Source organism: Botrytis sinoallii (assembly GCF_014898435.1).
Source record: "Botrytis sinoallii strain Bc 23 chromosome Unknown BSIN_009, whole genome shotgun sequence".
NCBI lineage: Eukaryota > Fungi > Ascomycota > Leotiomycetes > Helotiales > Sclerotiniaceae > Botrytis > Botrytis sinoallii.
In genome coordinates, this window is record NW_024066036.1 from 2087575 (window position 1) to 2111380 (window position 23806).

The 23806-nt window shown below is 43.5% G+C and overlaps 9 protein-coding genes across 9 annotated transcripts; 6 read left to right on the forward strand and 3 right to left on the reverse strand.

Moving 5' to 3' along the window:
• Positions 1-1454: 1454 nt before the first annotated feature.
• EAF02_006110 (uncharacterized protein) lies at positions 1455-3159 on the forward strand (the record flags this gene model as incomplete). Its single annotated transcript, XM_038902158.1, has 2 exons — positions 1455-1794; positions 1880-3159. The coding sequence occupies 2 exons, from the start codon at positions 1455-1457 to the stop codon at positions 3157-3159; spliced, it is 1620 nt and encodes a 539-aa protein (XP_038758375.1).
• A 1064-nt stretch (positions 3160-4223) lies between these two features.
• Positions 4224-5081, reverse strand: EAF02_006111 (uncharacterized protein; the record flags this gene model as incomplete). Its single annotated transcript, XM_038902159.1, has 1 exon — positions 4224-5081. The coding sequence occupies one exon, from the start codon at positions 5079-5081 to the stop codon at positions 4224-4226; it is 858 nt and encodes a 285-aa protein (XP_038758376.1).
• A 938-nt stretch (positions 5082-6019) lies between these two features.
• Positions 6020-6864, reverse strand: EAF02_006112 (uncharacterized protein; the record flags this gene model as incomplete). Its single annotated transcript, XM_038902160.1, has 2 exons — positions 6020-6225; positions 6285-6864. 2 exons carry the CDS (start codon positions 6862-6864, stop codon positions 6020-6022), a joined length of 786 nt encoding a protein of 261 aa, XP_038758377.1.
• A 1349-nt stretch (positions 6865-8213) lies between these two features.
• EAF02_006113 (uncharacterized protein) lies at positions 8214-9824 on the forward strand. Its single transcript, XM_038902161.1, has 5 exons — positions 8214-8357; positions 8404-8473; positions 8524-8578; positions 8650-8844; positions 8909-9824. Exons 4-5 carry the CDS (start codon positions 8763-8765, stop codon positions 9511-9513), a joined length of 687 nt encoding a protein of 228 aa, XP_038758378.1. The 5' UTR covers positions 8214-8357; positions 8404-8473; positions 8524-8578; positions 8650-8762; the 3' UTR covers positions 9514-9824.
• A 1753-nt stretch (positions 9825-11577) lies between these two features.
• EAF02_006114 (uncharacterized protein) lies at positions 11578-13330 on the forward strand (the record flags this gene model as incomplete). Its single annotated transcript, XM_038902162.1, has 2 exons — positions 11578-11839; positions 11898-13330. The coding sequence occupies 2 exons, from the start codon at positions 11578-11580 to the stop codon at positions 13328-13330; spliced, it is 1695 nt and encodes a 564-aa protein (XP_038758379.1).
• A 1144-nt stretch (positions 13331-14474) lies between these two features.
• Positions 14475-15819, forward strand: EAF02_006115 (uncharacterized protein; the record flags this gene model as incomplete). Its single annotated transcript, XM_038902163.1, has 4 exons — positions 14475-14780; positions 14881-15336; positions 15386-15700; positions 15757-15819. The coding sequence occupies 4 exons, from the start codon at positions 14475-14477 to the stop codon at positions 15817-15819; spliced, it is 1140 nt and encodes a 379-aa protein (XP_038758380.1).
• A 525-nt stretch (positions 15820-16344) lies between these two features.
• On the reverse strand, positions 16345-18297 carry EAF02_006116 (uncharacterized protein; the record flags this gene model as incomplete). The annotated part of the gene is made up of 1 exon (XM_038902164.1): positions 16345-18297. One exon carries the CDS (start codon positions 18295-18297, stop codon positions 16345-16347), a length of 1953 nt encoding a protein of 650 aa, XP_038758381.1.
• A 531-nt stretch (positions 18298-18828) lies between these two features.
• Positions 18829-21252, forward strand: EAF02_006117 (uncharacterized protein; the record flags this gene model as incomplete). The annotated part of the gene is made up of 5 exons (XM_038902165.1): positions 18829-19239; positions 19714-19776; positions 19870-19997; positions 20081-20277; positions 20339-21252. 5 exons carry the CDS (start codon positions 18829-18831, stop codon positions 21250-21252), a joined length of 1713 nt encoding a protein of 570 aa, XP_038758382.1.
• Positions 21253-21704: 452 nt separating this feature from the next.
• On the forward strand, positions 21705-23707 carry EAF02_006118 (uncharacterized protein; the record flags this gene model as incomplete). The annotated part of the gene is made up of 3 exons (XM_038902166.1): positions 21705-21980; positions 22027-22729; positions 22896-23707. 3 exons carry the CDS (start codon positions 21705-21707, stop codon positions 23705-23707), a joined length of 1791 nt encoding a protein of 596 aa, XP_038758383.1.
• Between the last annotated feature and the right edge of the window lie 99 nt (positions 23708-23806).

The window sequence follows — 23806 nt, forward strand, 5'->3', positions numbered from 1 at the left end:
GGCAAGCTAATGACCATAATAGAATGAGTGCCTTGGGCGTAAGAACGCCTAAAATAGGAGCTGAATATATTTTGATTCAGAGAATGAACCATAAATATCATTTGCTTGTGGAGTGATCAAGGCAAATATGGGTGACGCCGGCACGTCAATGGGTTGGTCATTGGTATCGAACTTTATAAATGGAACATAGACGGAGTTGCTTTCGCAGAAATCACAGATATGTTTCTACCAATATCTAAAAGGGAAGTCAAGAAATTCATGATTCATCTTATTGCTGAGAGGTTCATGAACAAGGTTTGCGGAAAAGCAGACCAGGGACAACACACCAGTGAAGAAAAATGGTTGTGGAAAGACAGATGCTTAGCTTCGAAAAGCCATTTGTAGCAAGACTCGAGCTTGAAGATCTCAGTCAATCTTAGCGCACAACCGCTAGATAACTTTGTTTCAGATTATTGATGGTCAACTATACATCGTCTTCGGTGTTTGTAGAATAGAGGCTGGAATGTGCAGGGTCGAAAATCAGTCTTTCAAAATCAAGGAATAAACCTGTGAAGTTATTAAATACGATGCCATTGCTCCGATATTAGAGAATTAGTTGTAGTGTGGTACAATCCCGGGATTCCACCAAAATCCAGACGATCTCATTGACATACAGAGACTCAAAGCAAAACAGAAATCGAGCTGGCGATATGCCACTGCAATATACAGACTTATCAAGCAGATCTTGATATGGAATATTGCGCTGAACCCTGGAAATATATCAAGGGTAAGTGCGAGACTTGACGTTCGGCTCCTATTGACACCGGTGCTCTACATAGCTTCCAAGGTTGGTGTAGAACAAACCATAGTGCTATCTTCAATCACGTGACATGGTCATTTAGCAGTTACATGCTAACTAGTAAAGCAAACACAGGCGTCGAGTGGAGTCGCTAATATGGTATCCAAATCATCATTAAACTGGCCCTATGTCTTTTCCCCCAGGGAATATATACATCGATACGTGAATATGCTAATGAGTACCTATCTAGACTTATGCTACTTTCTGCTACCGTAGAACAAGAATACGAGGAGCTTCTTCATGATCCCATTGATCTAGATACCCAATTACCTTTGAGAAATGCACAGCACTAGAGACATTCGGGAGAAGAACGAGGTCATGACTGATAATGGTCTAGATGTAGTGCGTATTAATGTAACGTTGAATGCAGTATAAACGTTAGAATAAGCAACATTCTTCAGATCTTCACAAACGGTACCTACCGAAAGCCAAGCAAATCAATTCAAGGATTAACCTTTAGTACTGATTAGTCATAAAAAGCAAGTTCTTCCATCTTATCAAATGTTCGGTTTGGCCCTCCAAAATTTATATCTTCGATACCAATAACTCAATTAAGAGCCTAGTATATATAAGATATTTCTGTCATATCTTCAGATGTCTTACTAAATCATGCGATATGTCTCAAGATTTATCTGCCGGCGTGGTAAATCATCCAGTAATGATTTCGGACGAACTTAGATCCAACCCTCACCATAATATTTCTGATCTAAATGCGACTACGGATACTAAAGAACCAGAAGCCACTACAGCTAAGATGAATTTGGAATCATCTACAACTCAAATGTTGGATAACGTACCCGTATCTGCACCAGATCCACAAGAGCTTAATGCTCCAGACAATCATTCGCAATCATGCCTTGGCCTAGTCGAAGAATCTGCCGTTGATAACGAGTCAAAGTTGATAATGGATGCGGCAACAACAGGAGGGGCAGTGGTTGCGGAAAATACCACCTCAGGTAGGACAACCGCTAATGTTTAATCTTTGCATCATGTGAATACATTGTGGAAAGTACATTCTAATCATACCTGCTTCCCAAATAGTCGTACCACCAATATCTACCGTACGACCACTCGAAAATATAAACCCCCCGACCGAAACCCAGCCCTCTACATCTGCGACCGCTGCCACAACCACAATATCTCCTAACACTGAACAGCATTGTCAATCATCAATAAACTCTATTATTACAGATCCACAGACTTCAAGCGCCAATCCTACTGCGGATCTCGCGAATACCCCGAATGAAGATATGAATGTCGTCAAAATCAAAGCAGCTCGTCGGAGAATGGCTCGTGTCAAGGCACATCCAAATGCCTTGACAGTCTATGAGGCCGAGCTGACAAGTAAGGACAGGGCGACTCAAAAAGAAGCAGTTCGACAATACTTGGAGAAGAATGTGAAGCAGGACTGGACTTGGACCTGGCCAGCCGAAGAAAACGAACCTATGAATATAATGGATGCATTACTTAAGGAGCCTTCTTTAGATGAACTCCAAGTCACCAGTGCGGATAGCCCTGCGTATAAGGAAGAGTGGCGAGAAAGAGACGAGTGGGAAAGTGATCCCACTGAGAGCGAGAGTGAAGATCCTACTTCGCCCAAAGGGCCCATCAACATTAATTCTCCGGATAGAGAAAGTCCTTTCCGTTTTGACAACCCGGATGGTGTAGGTCAATTGGTCAAACAAAGACGAGCTGCACGAAGACGCCGACACAAAAAGAAGCTTGCCGCGGAAATGGAGTGGAACACAGGGGTACACTGTTATGTAGAAAGACGTGATGCATGGACTTGCGCCCGACGTGTCCCTCCTCCATCCGGACGGGAGCTTCACGCCATCGAAAATTTACCAGTCCATTCAAATGGAAATGCCCCCAAACCTGTGGATGATTGCTCAGATTCAGAAGGATGGGATACTGAAGTGCCAATTGCTAAATCACTACTACCACCAGATAATGCAATGAGAGCGAGCATCACCCCTCAAGCCTACAGCACCATATACGACAAAGTTATTCTGCAATCACTGACACCTAGTTGTCCTATCAATCTATCCGATGTCATACAGAGCTGCGTACAAGGATGGAAACGGGATGGTGAATGGCCCCCTTCCTCGTCTGTCCCTGAACCTGGTCTCGCGGCGAAGAAAAAGCAAAGGAGATTGAGCATGTTGAGCATTTTGGGGCTAAATGGTCCCGAGGCAAAGGCAATTAGTCCTGTAGTAGAAAAAAGTCCACAGACGCCAGGCTCAATTAAAAAGGGGTTGCAAAAGTTCTGGAAACGCGGAGACAAAACCAAAGGTACGCCTGAAGGTGGGACGGGAGCTTAGAATTTTGGTACAGAAGAGCTACTGCATATGTTCTATCAAATGGGCTTTAAGGGAATGGCATGGCATAGCATAATGTGGCGTTTTTATGGGAGACACTTGAGGCGACATTCGGTATGAAGTTATGAAGGGCACATTGAATAAGCGGATTGAATCAGATTCAATCACTGTTGGATCAGGTAGTTGGACTAGCATGATTATTATGAGGTTATCTCGGGACTATTAATATGACTATCATTTTCCAGTATCTACTTTAGGAGCTCCAAGTCAGTATCTTAAGCTTCCTCATCTTCGCCCTCTCATCTTACTTGTGAACATCATCCCATATTCCAAGCCCAACGTAAAATAGACAACCTTTTCCAAATAACACATAAATATTCGAGCACAAATCACTTCATTCCCTGTGTAAAACCTAAGATCCCCTACTTCTGGTGCCTCTGTTTTGATATGACTCGCTGCTTCTACTTCCGCTACTCCTACTACTATTCTCATTCGCGCTCCGTTCAGTATTCGTATGCGGGTGAATTGGAGGCGATGTCTGGGATGTATAGGATGAGAGTCGTTGGGTCACTAAACTTTGTAGTGATATTCTCTTATAAGTATTTTGTTTGGGAGGAGTGTTGAGCGGCTGGATAGTTTTAAGTCTTGTGCTTTGAAGTCGGGGGTTCTGTAGGAAGATGTAAAACCATCAAGTCTTATACATAGGCAGTTAAAGGTGCGCAGAGTTCGGAGAAAGAGAGTTGCTGAAATTGAAAACGAGAATAAAGTTGTTGATGGGTTCATTTTCAAATAGTCGCATTTGAACGAATTCTTGATATGAGGATGGTTCTGTTCTGAAGGTTCGAGAGCTTTGGAAGTTCGATCCGTGAGCATCTTCTCTCTCTCCCCCCTTTATCTATTTCCTTTTTCCTTCTGGCTGGTCCGCTTCTGTTTGCTCTTCTCTTGACCATATGATTTCTATACCTTTTGAACCCCTCCCCCCCTGTCTTGCCCTTTTTCTTTCCTCTTTCAAATGAATTCCTCAATCTATGGCATCTCATAATTTGAATTAGAGAGACATTACATTTCTAATCGGAAATGTCGAGGAGAGTCGAGATCCTTCCAAGACATTGCCTTAAAATGTACTTCATCTCGAAATTATCCAAGTATGCCGTCATACCTCGGACGAAAGTAGGTTCAAAAGCACCTTCTATAAGCTCCCATAACTTAGGCTCGGGACTAGGTTGTGGAAGCAACACATTAGACATGAAAGGGCCTCGTTGCTCGTCTAACTGGTCGGACGCTTCAGCCCCCGGCATGAGTTGTAGACTCCAATACGCAAATCCGGGAGGTTCCATCACGCGGGAATGTAGAGTCTCGTGAACATCAGTCAATAGCTGGACGGCTCCGTTGTTTGTCCAGTCGTACCCCATTCCAGGACTTATCAGCGCGCGGGATTGTAGATTTTTCATCGTCTGCGCTAAATCCACGAATATCGTGTCTGCATTATCCCTCTGGTTGCACCGAGTGAATTTACTCAAATGATATTTTCTCGTGTAGAGTACTTTGAAGAAGTGCTCTAGAAACCCTAGATCGTTTATCACACTGATATACGCTTTCCATGCCACTTCCCTGGCCTCTCTGTCGATATGGAGGAGGGGAAACACGAGATCCTTCTTCTTGAGGGTAGTCAGGCGACGAAGGTGTGGGAGCTCGAACGTATTGGGCCAGTTGTGTGTATTTTCCTTCCTTACAATTCCACCTACTTCGTTATCGCTTAGAAAGATGCTTGTATCCTGAGCGTCATTGACATAGAAGATTTTTATTGCTTCTTCAGCGACATATTCCCAGATACTACGACGTACTTCGGAGGGTAGTCTCATGAAATTTCGGATGACTTCTTTCTGGTCGGGCTGGAGTTGAATCTGAGAAGGATGCTCGGCCATTGTATAACAAGTTTGGATTTGTTCAATAGACAGGGTTGATAGAAGAGGTTGATATGATTTCGAGGTAAAGTTGTAGAATAGAGATGAATATTGAGAACACCTGATGACGAATAGTGGTTATGATAGGTGATGATGATATATGAAGCTGGTTGAATTTTTCAAATTGACTGACAATTGATGGTAAAGTACATAGGTAAGGTAGTTTTGGTAGAGATTTGTATTAAAAGTAAATTGAAACGATATTCAAGGTGTCATCAATCATATTTAAGGGCGGGGTGGTTGAAGCTAGTATCTAGTAAGTTCCACCCAGTAGTGCACATCTGGCATCTTGGATTTCATCACTGATCGGCGCTGACAAGTTTTAGTCTCGAACTTGGGTTTGTATGGAAGGAAATACTTGCCGATGATTTAAATGTTAGGTAGGAACGGAAAGTCACGTCCTCGAGAACTTCACGGGAGCTTTGGGCAATTTCAAAAGATTGTCTTTATGTCAGAATTCTGGGCGGTTTCAAAAATCCAACAGATGGCTAATTGGACTTGACCAGCAGATTATCTACACCTATGTTTCCAATGTTTGGAAGCAGGCTTGAGGCAAAGCAAAGACGACATTTGCAGTATGTCAGGAACGATGGTGACTAAATAAAGTCACCAACTTATAGACCAGTTGACAGACTTCAATCCTCTCAAAGCAGTACGACTGTACACCTTTTCAGGGCGAAGCTAAACGCAGACATGGAAAGATTTAGAGCGACATGGCAGTTTTACATACACGAGCTACATTTATTACCAATTCAACCGGGACAACTAACGATTTTTTGAGTCATGTGCCTAGCAATCACCGAGTTTGTCACTGTCAGGCAAATCATCATCAACTTAATTGATTCTTTTCTGCCACGGTGAGACTGAACCGCCACCGCACACACAATGAGTGTTACAATTTACTCTTGAGCCTTCTCATCCGTGCCAATCAAGGTTAGAGGGCCAAACTTATCCGACAAATCTGCAGCCAACTCATCACCATCGTCAGTACTCTCAGCCTTTGCCTCACCTCGAACGTTCATCTCATCCCGCTCTACCAACTCATCTAAATCGTTTGCAACTCCTTCTTTAAGTTCATCCTCCGTGCTTCCAGAGCTCGTATCATCTACAATATCCATCAGGCAATACTCTTCATCAACGTTCATCGACGGGGACTAGACTTACCAGTAGGCTCAACAACAAATTCTCTATCACTCAAAGTGTATTCCTTAGGAATTGTCGTCGACTGCCTATCCCTTGCCCTCATGAAGGAATCGTGAAATTTTGGATCCCAAAGTCTGGGTCTCAACTCTTCCACTGGGACTGCATCATCCGTTGCCATCCTCTTCAAAACTCTGTTTTCATCGAAAATGTACTCAATTTCTAGCACTCGTTTCGTACAAACAGAGCATCTGCCTTGACGAACACCGTCATTCCCGAACATTTGATTGAGTTTTTTGACCTCGTTCCAGAGGTCTTCGTACTCTATTAAAAAGGGATTGTGGCTATTGTACGTAGGATTATTAAATAAAGGTTTGGATACTTTGATACAGCCTTCAACGACTGCCTTTTCTTCATCACTGAGCTCTTTAGAATTTCTAAGTTCTTCCAGAGACTGGAGTGGATCGCTTCCTTCCAAGATTGTACTGTTGAAGTGGCCATTTTTGAAAGCTGGGTAATCGACGGGATTTATGCCACAGAAAATAGTCCACTGAAGGGCATCCTTCCAAAAATAAGAGATCTCTCTAGGACTTTTGTCCGACATAACGAGAAATTCTTGCTGGAAAATAGTCAAGTGGAATAACAATTGTTTGTTGCGCGAAGATATGGGTGACAACGATTAATCGTGCCAGGGCTTGGAGACGATAACTTAAAGTCGATTCTAAAAAGATGTGTCTGGTAGTACCAGGGTGAATTTATATCAAAATGACAAGCCATAATGGCGAATCAAATATAGTGTCATGTGCAACCTTGTCATGTAGCTTTCCGTGAATCAGTTTTGCGACCTGTTTCTTTCTGCTTGTCTACATGCGTATGTGTTTTGTTTTCCTTCAGATCTGACATGAAGGCCGCATGATACGAGGAAGCTACTGACTTAAGTCATGCTGATCGAAGAGTGGTAGAAACTTATGGACCCGCAATATTCTCTCAATTTCCTCGAGTTTTTTGCTGCCATAGCAAAGTAAAGCTACCTAAATAATGATTTGTGCAATCTTTCAACCACGTCTCGTGAGGCAGAACTGCCTGAATTTCATCTCCGTTCATCCATGATTGCTGTTTTGGTTCGTTGGGTTTTAGGACGCAACTCAAATGCTAAGAATGATCAATTTCAAGATGGCCAAGAAGCATGATCTATACATTCAATCAAGTCGCTATTGTTCTCTTCGTTTCCAAATGATCCGACTGAATTATCATTCATATTTCATAGCACGTCTTCATCGGCGTACCAGGAAAAGATGGAATAAGCTCGTTATCATTATACCACGTCTCCTGAAACCTACGATTTGAATAGACACTTCCAGAAAAGGGGATGATCCCAAGCGAGAACTAGATGCAAGCCGCATTAGATTTCCCTCTGACTTGACACGGTACCACCTGCTAATGTTAGGTTGGTAATTGTAGAAGGCTATACACAAAGTTCAAACTTTAAGTTCAAAATAGACTAGCCTTTATACAATGAGACAAACATAAACCGCAAAATTCGTCAATACCGAAATTATATTTGTCAGCCTCGCATTATACTTGTACCCCAACGTCGTAGTCGGCACCCAGGGCGAAGTTATGGATTTGCACAATTAAATTCATTGTTGAAACATCTGCCGCGGTAGTCCACGAATCAGATCTCACATATGAATCCCACCAGGCTGATTCTGCATGTCATATTATCATGCAGTGGCTTATTCTGAGCTTACGCGACGAGAAATTCAGGGGGATTGCTGCTAAATCGAGGTTGCGTATGAAAATCAGTACGATGTGGTTACACGCGGCTAAGTCTTCATGGGGCCACTCCTCTAAACGAGGACGATCAGCCACCTAAGTTGCCATCCGCGATTAATTTTTGGAATGAACTCTTTCCTTCAGAAGATCTTCAATATGAAAGGAAAGAGTTAAGAAATGCCGCCGCGGAAGCAGCACAGACGCGTTAGCGCATTCCCCGCGATAGCAGAATATGGAGAAAGTACGCCGACTTCGTCAACTCCAAGTCCGTCCACAAGAGGTTTGAGGAGGACTACTTTTGTGGAGATATGGCCGAAAAACGTTCGTGAAACCCCTGATTCTCGATATTTACTAGCAGATTTTGTAGAATGGTCCCACTGAGGTAATCCGAGGAAAGATACCAGAAGATCAAATTCCCAGCTGGCTTGAACAAAAAGGTAATGTGGGTCTATTGGTGTGATTAATTCATACTCTAACGTTTTTATAGATGCCTTTGCTCATACAAATAACGAGACATCAAAAATAGGTGCTCTAAGACTGCTGTTTGTGATCTCCTCCATCACATAGCTCGTGACTCATGATTTTGACGCCCGAACTAATCAAAGGGCCATAGGTTTACAAATCGAGCAATGAATTCCGATAAGAAAGCTGTTGGAATGACGTTCAGTGATGATACACTTCAAGTGATTATGAGCCGCCCTTCAACTACCAGCAGCATTTGCACAGATGTTAGCACCGGACCAAATTGAACCTCCACGATTCTCTCATAATACTCTATTTGATACTCATGGAAATCATTTGGGTATGGGTACGTTTAAATTCACACCCTCTAACTCACTATTTGTTACTAACATGGATTCACTCTTTATTAGCATTAGCAATTCACTTTCATCGCTGGCGCCTTGAATCCATCACCCTTGGTCTTTCTTACAACCAGAATACCAAAGTAACCACGGCTCTTCTCCTCGAGAACTCCAAAGATCCAACTCACGAGTCATTTATTCACTATATCTTATTGCAATCCACATACCTAACTCATCCGCTCTTCCTTCCTCTAATTCTGGCCGAGTTAATGCTCGACACTCACCGAACGCAGTTAGATCGAACTACATCCCGCCTCCGAAACCTCGAATCCGCAATCGGAATCCACGATCACGATTACCATTCCACCTCATCCCCTTCTTACAGCACACCTGACAAATCGCCCCTCCCAGACTTCCCCTTCATCTCTCGCTCGCTAAATGGAGAATCCACCCGTCTAGCCTTTTACGAAGTAAAAGTAAGATCCAATATTCATCTCCTGCAAGCACTTCTTCGCGGCCCCTATTTCACAACCCTTCTCCCGATGAATCGACGCATGATCTGGATGGAACAAGCCACATCGCCCTCCGAGAAAAATGCGAATTCCTTCTCGGCTGGAACGTCGAACTATCTTCTCGTGTCATTGCACAGAGAAGAATCGTCAAGATTCAGATAGGTAGCGTACAGAACCTGCTCATGCAACGGGAATCGAAAATTACTACTTCGATGATGGAGGCTCGGAAAGGGGATGCAAATGCAATTAAGACGATTGCGTTTCTATTGATGGCGTTTCTACCTGGTGCGTATATTGCGGTATTGTTTAGTGGGTCGATGTTTGATTGGCAGGCGGAACGTATGGGTGGAGTTTTGAGTGAGTGGTTTTGGTTATATTGGGCGGTTACGGGACCGCTTACTGCGGTGGTATTGGGTAGTTGGATTTGGTGGTGCAAACCATGGCTATGAGTTATCTTGGACGAGGATGTTGCTGCCTTGTTTCAATATTGGTGATGCTTGGGATTGTATCATTCGGTGTTAGTTTGGGGAATTTGAGCCTTGAAAAGAAAACCATGGAAGGTTGTGTAGGCAAATGGTGCCTAAATTAGATTTTTCTTGTATGTATACTATTATTTCACGGGTTGTTATTTGGCAAGGGTCTTATTATCAGTATCAAAAGAGAGGCCTCTCATGTATTTCTATCAATAGATTTTATATCTTTGCTGCAAAGTGTGCAATTAAGTGTTTGCATCGCCAGTATCACTATCACTGCAATCTGTCACCTTAAGCAAGATCCAAACCTCAGGGACACGATGACACACTTGATCAGATGTATCGTAAGGTTAAAATTGACCTTTTGCGGAGGGCCCGCACTGAAAATATGCTTAAAACAGATCAGGGATATGTAAAGATTCAAACCATGTGTGAATAAGTTGGGATAAACCAATGATTCAGTGCTTTTCCTCAAATCGGATGCGACGAGTGTGGATTTAGTAGGGTGTATATTGTTTGCCGGGCTTTTTATCAGAAGCATAGTGTTCGACCAGATCCACAAATTTCTCTTGCCTACTCAGGTGACGGGACTACCTAGTATTCTCTTTCCTATTTCAAAGTTCCCCTTTCTGGCCTTTTTACACTCTGTTATATTTTTATATTTTTATGATTGTCTGTAGATATAGCGACTATTACCTAATTCAGAGAAAGACAACAATGTACTAGACTTCCGATTGTTCTGCACTTTAGATTATAGATCAATCTTTGTATCTATACACCTTTGCTTATATTATGTAAACTCATGGCTAATATCATGAACAGATTGAGACCTTCGTCATGGGTTAATACAACAGTACATTTCGATATTTCACATACATTTGAACATCAAAGCCTCAATATCCAATCTTTACCTGGAAGTTACTGATCTCCCTTCAGATGTAGCTGAATAGGACAAAAGCCCCAAAATGCAATTCTTCACTGAAAAATTCAATCTTGAGAAATATTGATTACCGAGGAAGAATGATTGGTAAGTATAGGCTGGTAGCTACTGACATCATTACTCACATACTTGACTAGATGTTTTAAAGCTTGAGATGATACATAGCGTGAACATCAAGTCTAATTGGACTAACTTAAGTTACCGTATTGAGAATTGAATCATTGATAACGTCTAACTTACCTACAGCTACAGCTATATGATACTGAATATGAAATAGTTACTCTCAATTTAAGGTTGTGGCACGCAAGTAGTAAACACTAGTGACACCCTGAAACTATCCACGATTCTCAGTTCTCAATTTGACATAAGGTAGTAGAGTTCAAGGGCCAACATACAACCAATGACTGAAGGAGATAATATGCAACAATGATAGTCTGACAGCCAGTGCTAAACTTCAACGGGCTACAAAGCAGCACCTTTCAAAGCCTAGAGTAAAATTGAAGTACTCTAATTTTCATCAAATGGTTCTCTACATCAAAGAGACAAGTGTGCATTCATAAAGACTCTGGATGGGCTTGAAAAACAATCCAAACCCTCCAAGGAACAATCATAAATCTACACTTGATGATTTTATGATGAATTTCAATTTGTTGAAAGTAGTGAATTTTTCTTAGTTCGGTGTTCGAACCGATTTGTTTTACCATGTGACCTCGAAATTTGGATGTATATTTTATGTACAGTCTGCTCAACCCTCGACCCTCGCACTTCCACCTCCACATTCATTTTCATCAACAATCCTAAATCAATGACAAAATGAACAACAACGCATCAGCTGTTTCATTACGCAAGAGGAAGAATTCAGATGTTAGCGAAGACATATCGCCAACTCCAAGTAAAGCAATCAAGCTTGAGAATTCCGATAATGTCGAAGAGCGCACCGATAACAATCATGCCGAAGCTACCGTGACGCCTTCAGTCAAGTCTGAACGATCAGCGGCGGACGTCGAGGAGTTCGATGTGCAATCGCACATTTCTGAACTCTACAGATTTATTATCAGTGAACGTGCACTTGGCCGTGAGTGCATGAATGACATTTTTCATCCCCAATCATGGCTGACTGGAATTTGATTTAGGTGCCCCTATGAAGATCCAGAGACTTATCAACATGGATTCTGCGTCTAGAAATTTCTATGCGTCATCCATACGTGATTGGATCGATCAGGATCATGGCGATTTTTTGGAGCGATATAGCCACAAACCAGATAGCAGAATCAATTTCAAAGCAACTAGGAAATACTTGGCGGATATCGGAAGACTTTCACGAATGTCTCGTGGAGCTTCACTGGCTTTTGAGCTTGCACTCTATCTCTGCGAGCACTCCTACTTGGCACCGGACAATGGCAAGATTCCACGTACAAGCCGAGCTGTCTGCGGCCCTTGCGACTCCCTAGTACATAAACTCTGCTTAAGAATGAAGGACGAGTATCCAAATTTCGAGCCGGAAGAACACCTTTCTCGAGTGAACGACCAACGAAAACATTTCGAGGCAGATGATGACGACCTCATACCACACTTGTTGAGAACTAGAGATTTACTAGTAAGCTGGGTAGAAGGACCATCTGCCGCTCAGGCTATTTATGATAGCACGAAGGAATTGATATTGACCGACTACAACCATATAGTAGAAAAATTACAATCGGCTGTGGCCAGAAACCATAGTAGCTCTTCACGCAGCTCAAATGTCCCTGGTCACTTGGTTCCCAGCGTGGAAAAGAGCCTTCCACAGGTCAAACGACTGTTGTCCATGGCTGGGGCCAAGGGATTGGCTTTTGACCTGCTTCTGTTTGCTGGTCGGCACTCGTATGTCGAACGCAAAAAGGACCTTCTTGGTCGCAAGGTGACTGAAAATTTCGACCAGGCTGCCGACAATTTACTTGTCCAAATTTCAAACGCTATCAGGGAGGAAGATCCAACTTTCAGGCCTGTTGATGCCATGGAAATGCTTATCGAGGAGATTGAGGCTACTGGTCATAACGGATATTTCCCGGAATCTTATAAGTTATTCTCGTCTTGGATGCCAGAAGTAGGAAAGTCCCATGCACGAAAGGACTACGATGAACTCCACGCAAAAATAAAACAGGCTCACGCCGCTGTTGAGCGCAGACTCGAGATTTTCGTCAAAGATGGATCTCGTCCAACCGTGGATTTGCTTGGCAGAAAGATGGTTGGATTTGTTGATGATGTCAACAAACTCAGCACGAAGTTAGGAGGGTTACTTCCTGCCATAGAAATCGCGATCTTCTTGGGTGAGTGTTCATATACAAAGATGGAAGCCTTGGGCCCGCTCTATGGCTGGGATAATAATAGCTCATTCCGTTGCAAGAGAGATTTCGATTCTCTTGGAGATGATTGTTTGAAGGAACTGCTTCAAAGAGTAAGCGCTGCCCATTATTCGTTGGATAAGGATTACTACGGGCGTTTGAAGGAGTCTGTCGATTACCTCAGAGGATACGGAATCACTACTTACTTCCCGTTGTCCTTTGAACTACTCCGCCAATTATCTTGAAGAAAGTTATGGAATAGCATCTACTTTTTCCGAGGCTCAAGTTAGTTGAATTGTGTTGTTCGCAGGACTTGATTAGATGAGGACACCGGAGTGTAGCACTTACTGTGCAGAATCTTAAACTGGCGTTATAATGACATGGAAGAGGGCCAAAGATATCGATTATAGCAAAAATGGATAGCTGCGATTTAAGCATTTCAGCGATATTAGCAAAGCGCAGGCCGGGATACTGTATAAAAAGCCATAATAATTAATTTGTTCCGCATGTTTTCAACGACTTACAAGTACATCTATTCAAGGTACCTCTTGTCAATGCAAAGTGACCACAGTGTATCTAAAACAAATCAGTAGTCAATGGACAGATGCCAAAACTCATGAATATCATAGAGGACTAGACTATAAAGCTGGAGAGGCGGTCTCTATCCCGAATCTATATTAGCTTTGAGCATGACATTTTCTAACTCATTTCAAACCAAGATCAATAAAAGTCTTGTCTCACTAGCTTGTGCAAGACTGCGTTATTTGCTCTAGTGAAAATCAGAACCTCGCCACAGTCTTTGGCGTTTGAATCGCGGGTAAGCAAGTAGATCCCCGTTGAATCCACCTATCCCTCTCATCCAATCGAAGAAACATAAGCTGATACCAGGGAGGGACTGGTTCGGCTTCATGGATTGCTAGTTGATGATCTTCCTTCAAGAGCTCATAGTTCTCATAGTTCACAGCTAGATGTGAAGTAACATCTTGGACAATCTGCATTAGAGGTCTCATATCCATAAAATGCTTAGTATTTGAATTTGAATATACAACGGAGTACTATCCTCGTAGGCAAGTGGAATATGGATTGATGACTGTGATTATTGTTTTGTGGAGGTTTGTGGAGGAAAATGAGATAGTATGAAGTGAAGTTTAAACCCACAGCTACCCCTGTCAAAATATCTTGGCGCTCGCGTCCAAACGCGACGTACAGCAGCATTAAAGTAGCAAATTGGTAAATTCCACTGATACCACAACCCCCATCTCACCATACCTACTTTCCGCCATTTGAAGGATTGAGAATTAACACTTCGATCAAAAGTCTAGCATCGTACAACCAAATTTCAGGTTGCCTGCTGGCTCTCCCTCCATCCCACTACTCCCCACAATCAATATGGCGGACACACTGCACAATGCTCCTATCGTTTTAGATAATGGTTCCGGTACGATTCGAGCTGGGTTCGCTGGTGACGATCTGCCAAAATGTTACTTCCCCTCATTCGTCGGGAGGCCAAAACATTTGCGAGTTCTGGCTGGTGCCTTGGAAGGAGATGTGTTTATCGGATCACGAGCGCAAGAATTAAGAGGACTGCTGAAGATTAAATATCCACTGGAACATGGCATAGTCACAGATTGGGATGATATGGAGAGGATATGGGAATATGTCTATGGAGAAGGTCTCAAGACCTTGAGTGAAGAGGTGAGTTTTTTGGTTCAGGTCTAAAGTGGAGTTGTTTGCTATTGCTTCATATCTGGCAAATTAAGCAGTAGTCGATAGATCACTAATACCATTCATGCAGCATCCCGTTTTATTAACAGAACCACCTCTCAACCCCCGAAGCAATCGAGATACGGCTGCACAAATTCTATTCGAAACTTTCAACGTCCCCGCTCTATACACTTCAATTCAGGCTGTCCTTTCACTGTACGCATCGGGGCGAACGACTGGAATAGTGCTCGATGCCGGAGATGGAGTCTCACATGCAGTTCCAGTATATGAAGGTTTCGCCATGCCAAGCTCAATACGAAGGATAGATGTGGCTGGACGAGATGTTACAGAATATATGCAAACTTTATTACGGAAAGCTGGATACGTTTTCCATACTAGCGCAGAGAAGGAGGTTGTGAGAATGATCAAGGAAAAAGTAAGCTATGTTGCAGGAGATCCAAAACGTGAAGAAAAGGAATGGTCTGGTGCAAAGCTGGGGGATGGGAAAGTTGTTGAATACGCATTACCTGATGGTAATAAGATCAAAGTAAGGAATCTGCCATTGACACGCAGTGACGGCGCTGACTACTTCACAGATTGGAGCAGAAAGATTTAGAGCACCTGAGATTCTGTTTGATCCCGAGATTATCGGTTTGGAATACCCGGGTATCCATCAAATTGTGGTGGACGCAATCAATCGCACAGACTTGGACCTCAGGAAGTCTCTATTTGGAAACATTGTTTTGTCCGGTGGTAGCACCTTAACTAAGGGGTTTGGAGACAGGTTACTTCACGAAGTACAACGATTAGCAGTTAAGGATATGAGAATTAAGATCTTCGCTCCACCGGAGAGAAAATACTCAACCTGGATTGGTGGTAGTATCTTGGCTGGTCTGAGCACATTTAGAAAGGTATGTTTCAAGATCTCTCAAGCCTTCTGGCGTAAGATTACTAACCCATATTACAGATGTGGGTAAGCATTGATGACTGGCATGAGAATCCCGATATCATTCATACGAAATTTACATAATACACTCCTGACTCTATCCGCGCTTTTGGCACTCCCAACTCCCCGTCCATCGGCCATCCATCGTCTGAATCCAAATAATAATCGAGTCAAGCCGAATATCCGCTTCTTCGGTCCAAAACTCCACGCAAAATCTTCTTCTCCCACTTCTTCAACTTTAGCGTGGTTTAATCTGCATATGACCTACCATGCATTCGGCGGCGTAGGCAATATTGTTTGCAGGTCTGGAGCTTGGGCTCGTTGCTTATATTTATGGATGTACAGCTATGCTACCTGTATGAGAAAAGATAGACTAAATTCATGATACCCATTATTGAAATGTTTATTTTATTATGCAATGATTTTCAATGTGATATGTGATAATATGATCATCTTATAAATCAATGGCGCAGTGGGCACCAGAGAGACGTCTACAAGCCCTTCATTGTTTGGGGGTGTCTAAACTCTTATATTACTCGCTCTAGCTCTGAGTACCGGTTTTCTAAAGAAGTTGCGAGTTTATGTCAAATAACTCATTTAATTATACATTCAGAAGATCTGGTTTTCATCCAACTCTTCCGATTCCTTTTCAACTTCCTGAACTGCTTCCTCAACAGTCTTTCGACTTGTTTGTCTCATGAACGCATCACATAACATGCCGGTTGCTACACTAACATTCAAACTATCGAGTCTGCCACGGTTACCTGCACCCTTGATCGAAAGATGCACATCAGCGTGATCTCTCAAAGCTTTGCGCAGACCCTCGCCTTCGCCTCCAACCATCAAGATACAAGGATCATCTCGTAGGGGATCTTGAAGGTCGTGGGTCCAGACGAATTCTTGAGAAGCGGGAGGCCACATGTGTCGCGAATCTGCTTTCCGAGGAGCAGGTGGTGCAACTGCTGCGTAGACTTTCCATCCAGCGGCTTGGGAATCCTTGACGAATCCTCCGGGTTTGTTTACGGAGAAGATCTCGATGTTTTCGGCGGCGCCGGCGGAGGCTTTAAAGACGACGGGAGTGAAGGAGGCGCTGTTGCGGGTGGAGATCGCGACGGCTGTTACGCCCATGAATAGTGCTGTGCGCAGGATGGCGCCGAGATTTTGGGGATCTTCTATGCTGTCTAAGAGAAGAATGAGGGGTTTGCGACCAGTGGAATCTTTGGCGACTTTGATTATGGTGTCGTTGCCGTTGACTTCGATCTCTTCCCGGGATTGGTGATCAGGGGTGAGTTTAATGGCGAAGCTATCATCCTGGTCGATTATCGAGCCGAGACTTATGAGTGGGAGGCGAGGGAGAGGAGAAACTTCAAGTATGTATCCGTTGTGTGGACGGCCTTGACTCATCTTGTCTAGGGTTCGTAGCCAGTCGTGCCCTCTTACTATAGCAACTTCGACTCCTTTCTTTTGAGCTAACTTGGCTATGGCGCCGTCTCGCTCTGCATTTTGACGATCTTCACCCTTGAGAATGTAAAGTTTGTAGAGCTTTCTGCTTCTTTTGCGTCGCGCGTTCAAGGCGGCTTCGATGACAGATGTTCCATAAAGGAATTCAGAAGCTGGTGTCGTGTATGGGATGGTGATAGGCATCTTTTGAGCAAAAGTGGAACTTATTTTGGGTGTCGAAAAACTAGAATGAGATTTCGAGGAAGGTTCTGAAGAAGGAAATTCTGTAGATTTTTCAGACTTGGTGGCTTTCGTGGCTAGTCGTTCTTCGCGGGAAGGGTATTTTGAAGGGTACGTATGACCCTTGCTCCATCTTGTTGAGCTATCACGCCCTACCCCGAAGGACTTGTTTGCTCTTTCAGGGTTTGAGTAGGATTTCTGCTCATCGTGAGAACTATTGTCACGAGATTTGCGCTCATAATTCTTCCCATCGAAACGGCGTCTTTCTGGAAGTTCTTGAGATCTGTTGAAAGATCTCTTTTCATAACCAGAGCCTTCGTCCCGGGCCTCGAAAGAACCATAAGATTTCTTCTCATAACCAGATTTGCTACCTCGTGATTCGTTGTACCTGTCAGAAGATTCTCCTCCATATGAGGTTTTGGCCCGAAATTTCTGTGACTTTTCAGGTGTTCCATCCTTATAGTATTCCCTACCCTGACGATTTCCGAAGGGAGAAGGTGTCTTATACTCTGACTTCAATGCATCGTCCCGGCCATTGCCTTTGACTCGTGTGTACATAGATTTGTTCTTGCTTCCGAAGTCATCGCCGGAGCCCCTATCCTGCCGGGGCTTTGAATATGATTTTGATCCAGAAATCTGAAACCCTCGGCCGCCACCATCATCGTTTTGACTGGGACGTCCTTTCTCCTTCCCTCTGAACCCAATTCCTTGAGACTTTCGAAGCCCACGGTTTATGCCAGAATTGATCGAAGCATATCTTACAAAGCAAGAAGATGAATATAACGGTTGAAGAATGTAACTTACTCTTTGAGAAGCTTTTGCTCCTGTTAAAATTATTGTACTCATTGCATTGATGGTGCCATGATGAGATTTCCGCATCATTTTTGGTAATAGAAGAAAGTTGAGCTAAGAAACTTTGATAGCGGAACATACCGAAGCCGACCAAAAGTACGGGTCTCGGGGTTTTAATCCTGGCGTTCATCGACGCGTTGCGTTTTATCAGATTCACTTGAATTTATCTTGAATTTGTGAACTCAAGATTGGTCAACATCAGTGAATGTAGGCGTCTCTTTAGATTTCTTTTCTCTTTCGCGCATTTCTTTTCTTTTGAGTTAGCCGTATTTCCTTTTCTTTCCGTACCCTACAACAAACTTTATTCCTAGATTATACCGCGTCAAACGGCCGGTTAACAGTAAAAACTACCAAATTTACAAAGATCTTTTTGAAAGTTAAATCGCAAGCAACATTGATCACCAATATTTTGTCTACTGCTTTTAATATTAGGTACCTAACTTCTCTTACTCTCAGTTGTATATTCTAACTTAATTTTACCAGGAATATCCTCAGCCAAAACCCACGAGTGCGCCAGTTCGTCTTAAACAAGCAAACGATTCCTGCAAATCTGCGAGCAATATGGCTCAACCCAGCCGCGTTGCTGATAGTGATGAGTCGGAAATAGATTCGGTCGAGTTATTAAAGCCTCGAAATTCTCGTCAGCCCACTCCAAACCCAAATCGAAATCCCGTTTCTGCATTGGCGCATCAGAGTGGAGAGTCTGTCCAAGATTCGATTGAAAGAAATGACAATCTAGATGAGGACGGAGATGAGACTGCCATGGATGTCGAAGATAAGTCCGAGGAACAAGTGGAAGGCGCAAAAGAAGACGCAGATAACACAATCGTCGTCATGGTTCCGGGACCCAGGAACCCCGAGGAATACGTTCCCTATCAAGACGACACAGTATATTCGGTGCTCAAGGAGATAAACGGTTCGGATGGCGAGACATTGTATCGAGTAGAATATGAAGATGAGAGACAAGAAAACGTAAGTTGGGATTTTTTGCTTCAAATAAACACCCAGCTCTCGAGAGATACTGTGATACCACCCTACTATCAAATTGCACTTCCAAAATTCACCAGAATGTTTGGCTTTTCCAACATTTGCGCACAATTCAAGTGGCCATCCCACCTTGAAGCATTTGAACTCCTTCTAAAAGAAGAAGGTCAAATTAAGTGGCCTAATTTTTGCCACATATTTTGCTACACAACTTCTACCCTTTACATCGTTGACTTCAACTTTGACTTCACCACGGAGCTTGACAGGTTTGATAACTTCACTCTTGCCTATTATTGCTAGTATTGGCAAAATTTCAAGTAGTTCTTGTAGTTGAGTTTGCCATGCCCATCTTTGGTCTTCAATTAACCACAATAAAATACTTTTATTGAGAACAACCTCGATTTATCAGACATCTGTCCCTTCTATCATCTCCTTTGCTTCAATCAAACATCAATTCTTCAGTTATTTCCAGTGTCAATGGAGCCATCCGTGTTTCCCGTTGTGGGTGGCAGCAGTAAACTGCGCGTATGTCTATTGATGAAGATTTTCATATTATCTCATAAGTCTTCACACCAAGAGGTATCACTTAAGCTCAAACTCTGACTAAACCAATTATAGATCACGTTCAACAGGTTATCTCACCTTCCAAACGGCAACAATGCTCTGAATGAGTTTAGAAGCAGAGAAGCCTCGGAGTCGATTACGGTGATGATCCATCAAATTCCAGCCGGAGCATGTCTTCCAGAGTTGGCAAACGCACTCGCCGACAGCTGACTTACAACAACTTTGTCGACATCAGCAGCATTCAGCTAAGCTCTGACGATGACAGGCTCCCGAAAAATGCAAAGAAAAAGCGTCGTCTTGTGAACAACATGTCAACTGTTGAAATTGAAAAGGCACGCCGAAGTACTCGTGCTGGAAGTCGACAGTCTTCGCGACCCATATTTGATGACGATGAGGAGGACGAGGATGACTCGGAATCGGGACCTGTTCTTTCAAATGGCCATGGATCTCGAAAATCAGGACGTACAGCAACGAGATCTGCTGCTCCCAGAAAAGCAAATACTCTCGCCCAATTACATGGAAGACGAAGAGGAGGAGGACGAGCTTGCTGGTGATTTGCAAGTCGAATCTGAAGGAAGCGAAATTGCATATGCTAAACCTAAGAGACGACGCGCAAGTAGTGCTCGAGCCTCGAAGCCTGACAAGCGTGGACGGCCACAAGCCCATGGTATTAAATCTGATTATAGTTCTAAGTTACCTACAGAGCTCCCGTCTCGCATATCGAGGCGTGGAAACAAAACTGGCAAGAACATGGAAGAAGTTGACATCGACGAAGAGGTTTATGCTGACGAAGTAGCTGGAAAGGCCGCACCTAAAGTCATAAGCATTCGAGAGATCTATCGACCGGTATCCGCGAAGTCTTCCTTTGCTTTGGTTCATGATCAAGACTGCGATGTTTGCGGTGGAACCGGCAAGAATTCTAACAAAGGACGAAGTGAACTCATTTACTGCCAAGGATGCTCCTCGTCGATACATAGAATTTGTCTAGGATATCGATCAGGTCGGGAACATATGGTCACTAAAGTTTGGCGACGAACATTTCGTTATGCAGTGTCGACGCTGTATCGGTCTGTCCGTCAAAAAGATCCTCTCGCCCCTCAACTTGGTGCTTGTAGTAGCTGTAATGAGCCTGGAGCATCCTGTGCTGCATTCTCCGTAAAGAAAACCGCGAAGCAGGAAGAGAAGTTGAGGGAGGAAAATAACGGCGATGACCCAATCACAATGTTCGCGAAGATCTTGTCAACAATCCAGAAAATGTTTTATTCCGATGCCGAGGGTGCCAGCGTGGATTCCACTTTGAGCATCTACCATCACGTTCTGAGAAATCGGTCATTCCAAAGAAAACGGAAGAGACGCGCTTCAAAAGAATACAAGAATACACTAAGGATTGGCAGTGCAAGGAGTGCTATCGGTCTATTGCAAAAATGCAAACTTTAGTTGCATGGAGACTATTAGACCCCAAGCCTTATAAGAAAGGCAGTGTATTCCATGATTATCGCGAAGATGAGAAGGAGTATCTCATCAAGTGGGAGGATAAGTCTTACTTTCAATGCTCTTGGATGCCTGGATCCTGGGTTTGGGGTGTTGCACCGGCTACAATGCGGGAAAGCTTTCATTCGTAGAGATGAGGGTGCTAATTTGTTACCAAAAATGGACCATTGAAGAGGCCATTTCGGAGGAATACCTACGAATGGAGATTATTTTCGATGTCGAATATGACATGTCCTTCAGACCAAGTCCGAGGAACACGACAAGGCTCATATCAACGACGGTTGTCCAGGTTCTAGTCAAGTTTAGAGGATTGACCTACGATGAATCTGTTTGGGAGGAACCACCATCCCCAGATGAAGCTGATCGCTGGAGTGACTTTGTCTCAGCTTACAACGAATATGTTATGGGCAGTACTCAAGCAATCGCCTGCAAGCGCTGTAAAGGAGCGTATTGATGCATTTCGTTCTCTAAACTTTGAGAAGAAAGTTGTACTGAAGAAACAACCTGATTCGTTGATCGGTGGCGAGATGATGAAACATCAATTGGAAGGCCTAAACTGGCTACTGTTCAACTTCCATCAACAAAAGAATGTTATTCTGGCTGATGAGATGGGTCTTGGCAAGACAATTCAAATCGTCGCCTTGATCGCGTCACTTGTGAAGGATAAACCAAAGGTAAGTGCTAAACAATCCTCGACTGACCCCACTAACATTGCGCCAGTGCTCCCCTTTTCTCGTTGTTACACCAAACTCGACTTGTCCCAATTGGCGTCGAGAAATCAAAAAATGGGCACCTGGCCTTCGGGTCGTTGCATACTATGGTGCAAGGTCTGCTCGCGAAATGGCCATGAAGTATGAAATGTATCCCAATGAGTGCTCTAATCTCCGTGCTGATATCGTGGTAACTTCATACGAGGCACCAGTCGACGACTCCAGCAAAGGCTTCTTCAAAAAAGTCAAATGGGCTGGCATGATCGTAGACGAGGGCCAACGACTGAAGAATGATGAAAATCTTCTCTATGGTGCTTTGAAAGCCTTGAAAATACCATTCCAAGTTCTTCTTTCTGGCACACCATTGCAGAATAACAAGCGAGAACTTTTTAACCTTCTACAGTTCTTAGATAACTCTATTGACGCCGCGGAGTTGGACGAAAAATATGCTGAGCTAACAAAAGACAATCTTCCCGAACTTCATGAGCTCATTCGACCATTTTTTCTCAGGCGTACCAAGTTACAAGTGTTGAAGTTCCTGCCTCCCATGTCACAGACAATCATACCAGTCTCTATGAGCTCTCTACAGAAACAGCTTTACAAGTCAATCTTAGCAAAGAATCCAGAGTTGATCAAATCAATCATCGGAAAATCAGAAAGGGCCCTCCGTCCCACAGAAAGAGGAAATTTGAACAACATTTTGATGCAACTGCGTAAATGTCTTTGTCATCCTTTCTTGTACAGTTCTGCTATCGAGGAGACTTCATTGAGTCATGAAGCCCTTCATCGAAATCTAATCGATGCCTCCTCTAAGTTTCAATTATTGGAAATCATGCTCCCGAAGCTGCAAGCTCGAGGACACAGAGTTCTGATCTTCAGTCAATTTTTTAAAGCAACTTGATCTCGTTGAAGACTTTTTGAATGGTCTCCAACTCCCTTTCAAGCGTCTAGACGGTACCGTCAGTACGCTTGAGAAGCAAAAGCGCATCGATGCATTCAATGCGCCCAACTCAGAACTTTTTGCGTTTCTCCTTTCTACCAGAGCTGGTGGTGTCGGAATTAATTTGGCGACTGCAGATACCGTTATAATCATGGATCCCGACTTCAATCCTCACCAGGATATTCAAGCTCTCTCTCGAGCTCATCGCATCGGCCAAAAGAAAAAGGTACTTGTCTTCCAACTAGTGACTAAAGATAGTGCAGAAGAGCAAATCGTACAAGTTTGTCGTAAAAAGATGGCTCTCGATCAAGCTCTTATCGAAAGTATAGATGTGAAGGACGATGCAGGAGACAATCTTGAGGCAATTCTTAGACACGGCGCTGAAGCGGTTCTTCTTGACGACAATAGCAAAGATATTTACTACGATCCAGCATCAGTTGACGAACTCCTCGATCGATCTCAGGTCGAGAATACTACTAATGATGATGGCACCGCAGAATCTCAATTCTCACATGCTCGTGTGTGGATCAAAGACAAGGGTGGATTGGTAGAAGATTTCGGAGACACAGAAGACGAACCGGCTGCTCCAAAGGCGCTATTATTGGATGCTATATTAAAACAGCGTGCGGCAGATGCAGCCCTTGAAGCTGCCAAGAACAGCAAACGTTTGGCCGTGGAAAGCCGCGCCCGACAGGTGAGTCACGTGCCAGTCATTTTAGACAGTTTAACGAGTCATTTACTAACTGCTTAGACCGTTTGACTACGAAAAGTCACATCCTGAGCTAATGGATCTGGATGATCCCGAAGGCTCCGCCACGAAAAGATGGTCGCCGGACTCGAAAATCTGATA

Excerpts from the sequence above, each read along its gene's own strand:
- EAF02_006113 (XM_038902161.1), top strand. The coding sequence starts at position 8,763 with ATGTTAGCACCGGACCAAATTGAACCTCCACGATTCTCTCATAATACT. Across the intron at positions 8,845-8,908 it reads TGGAAATCATTTGGGTATGG|CATTAGCAATTCACTTTCAT; the intron begins GTACGTTTAAAT and ends ACTCTTTATTAG.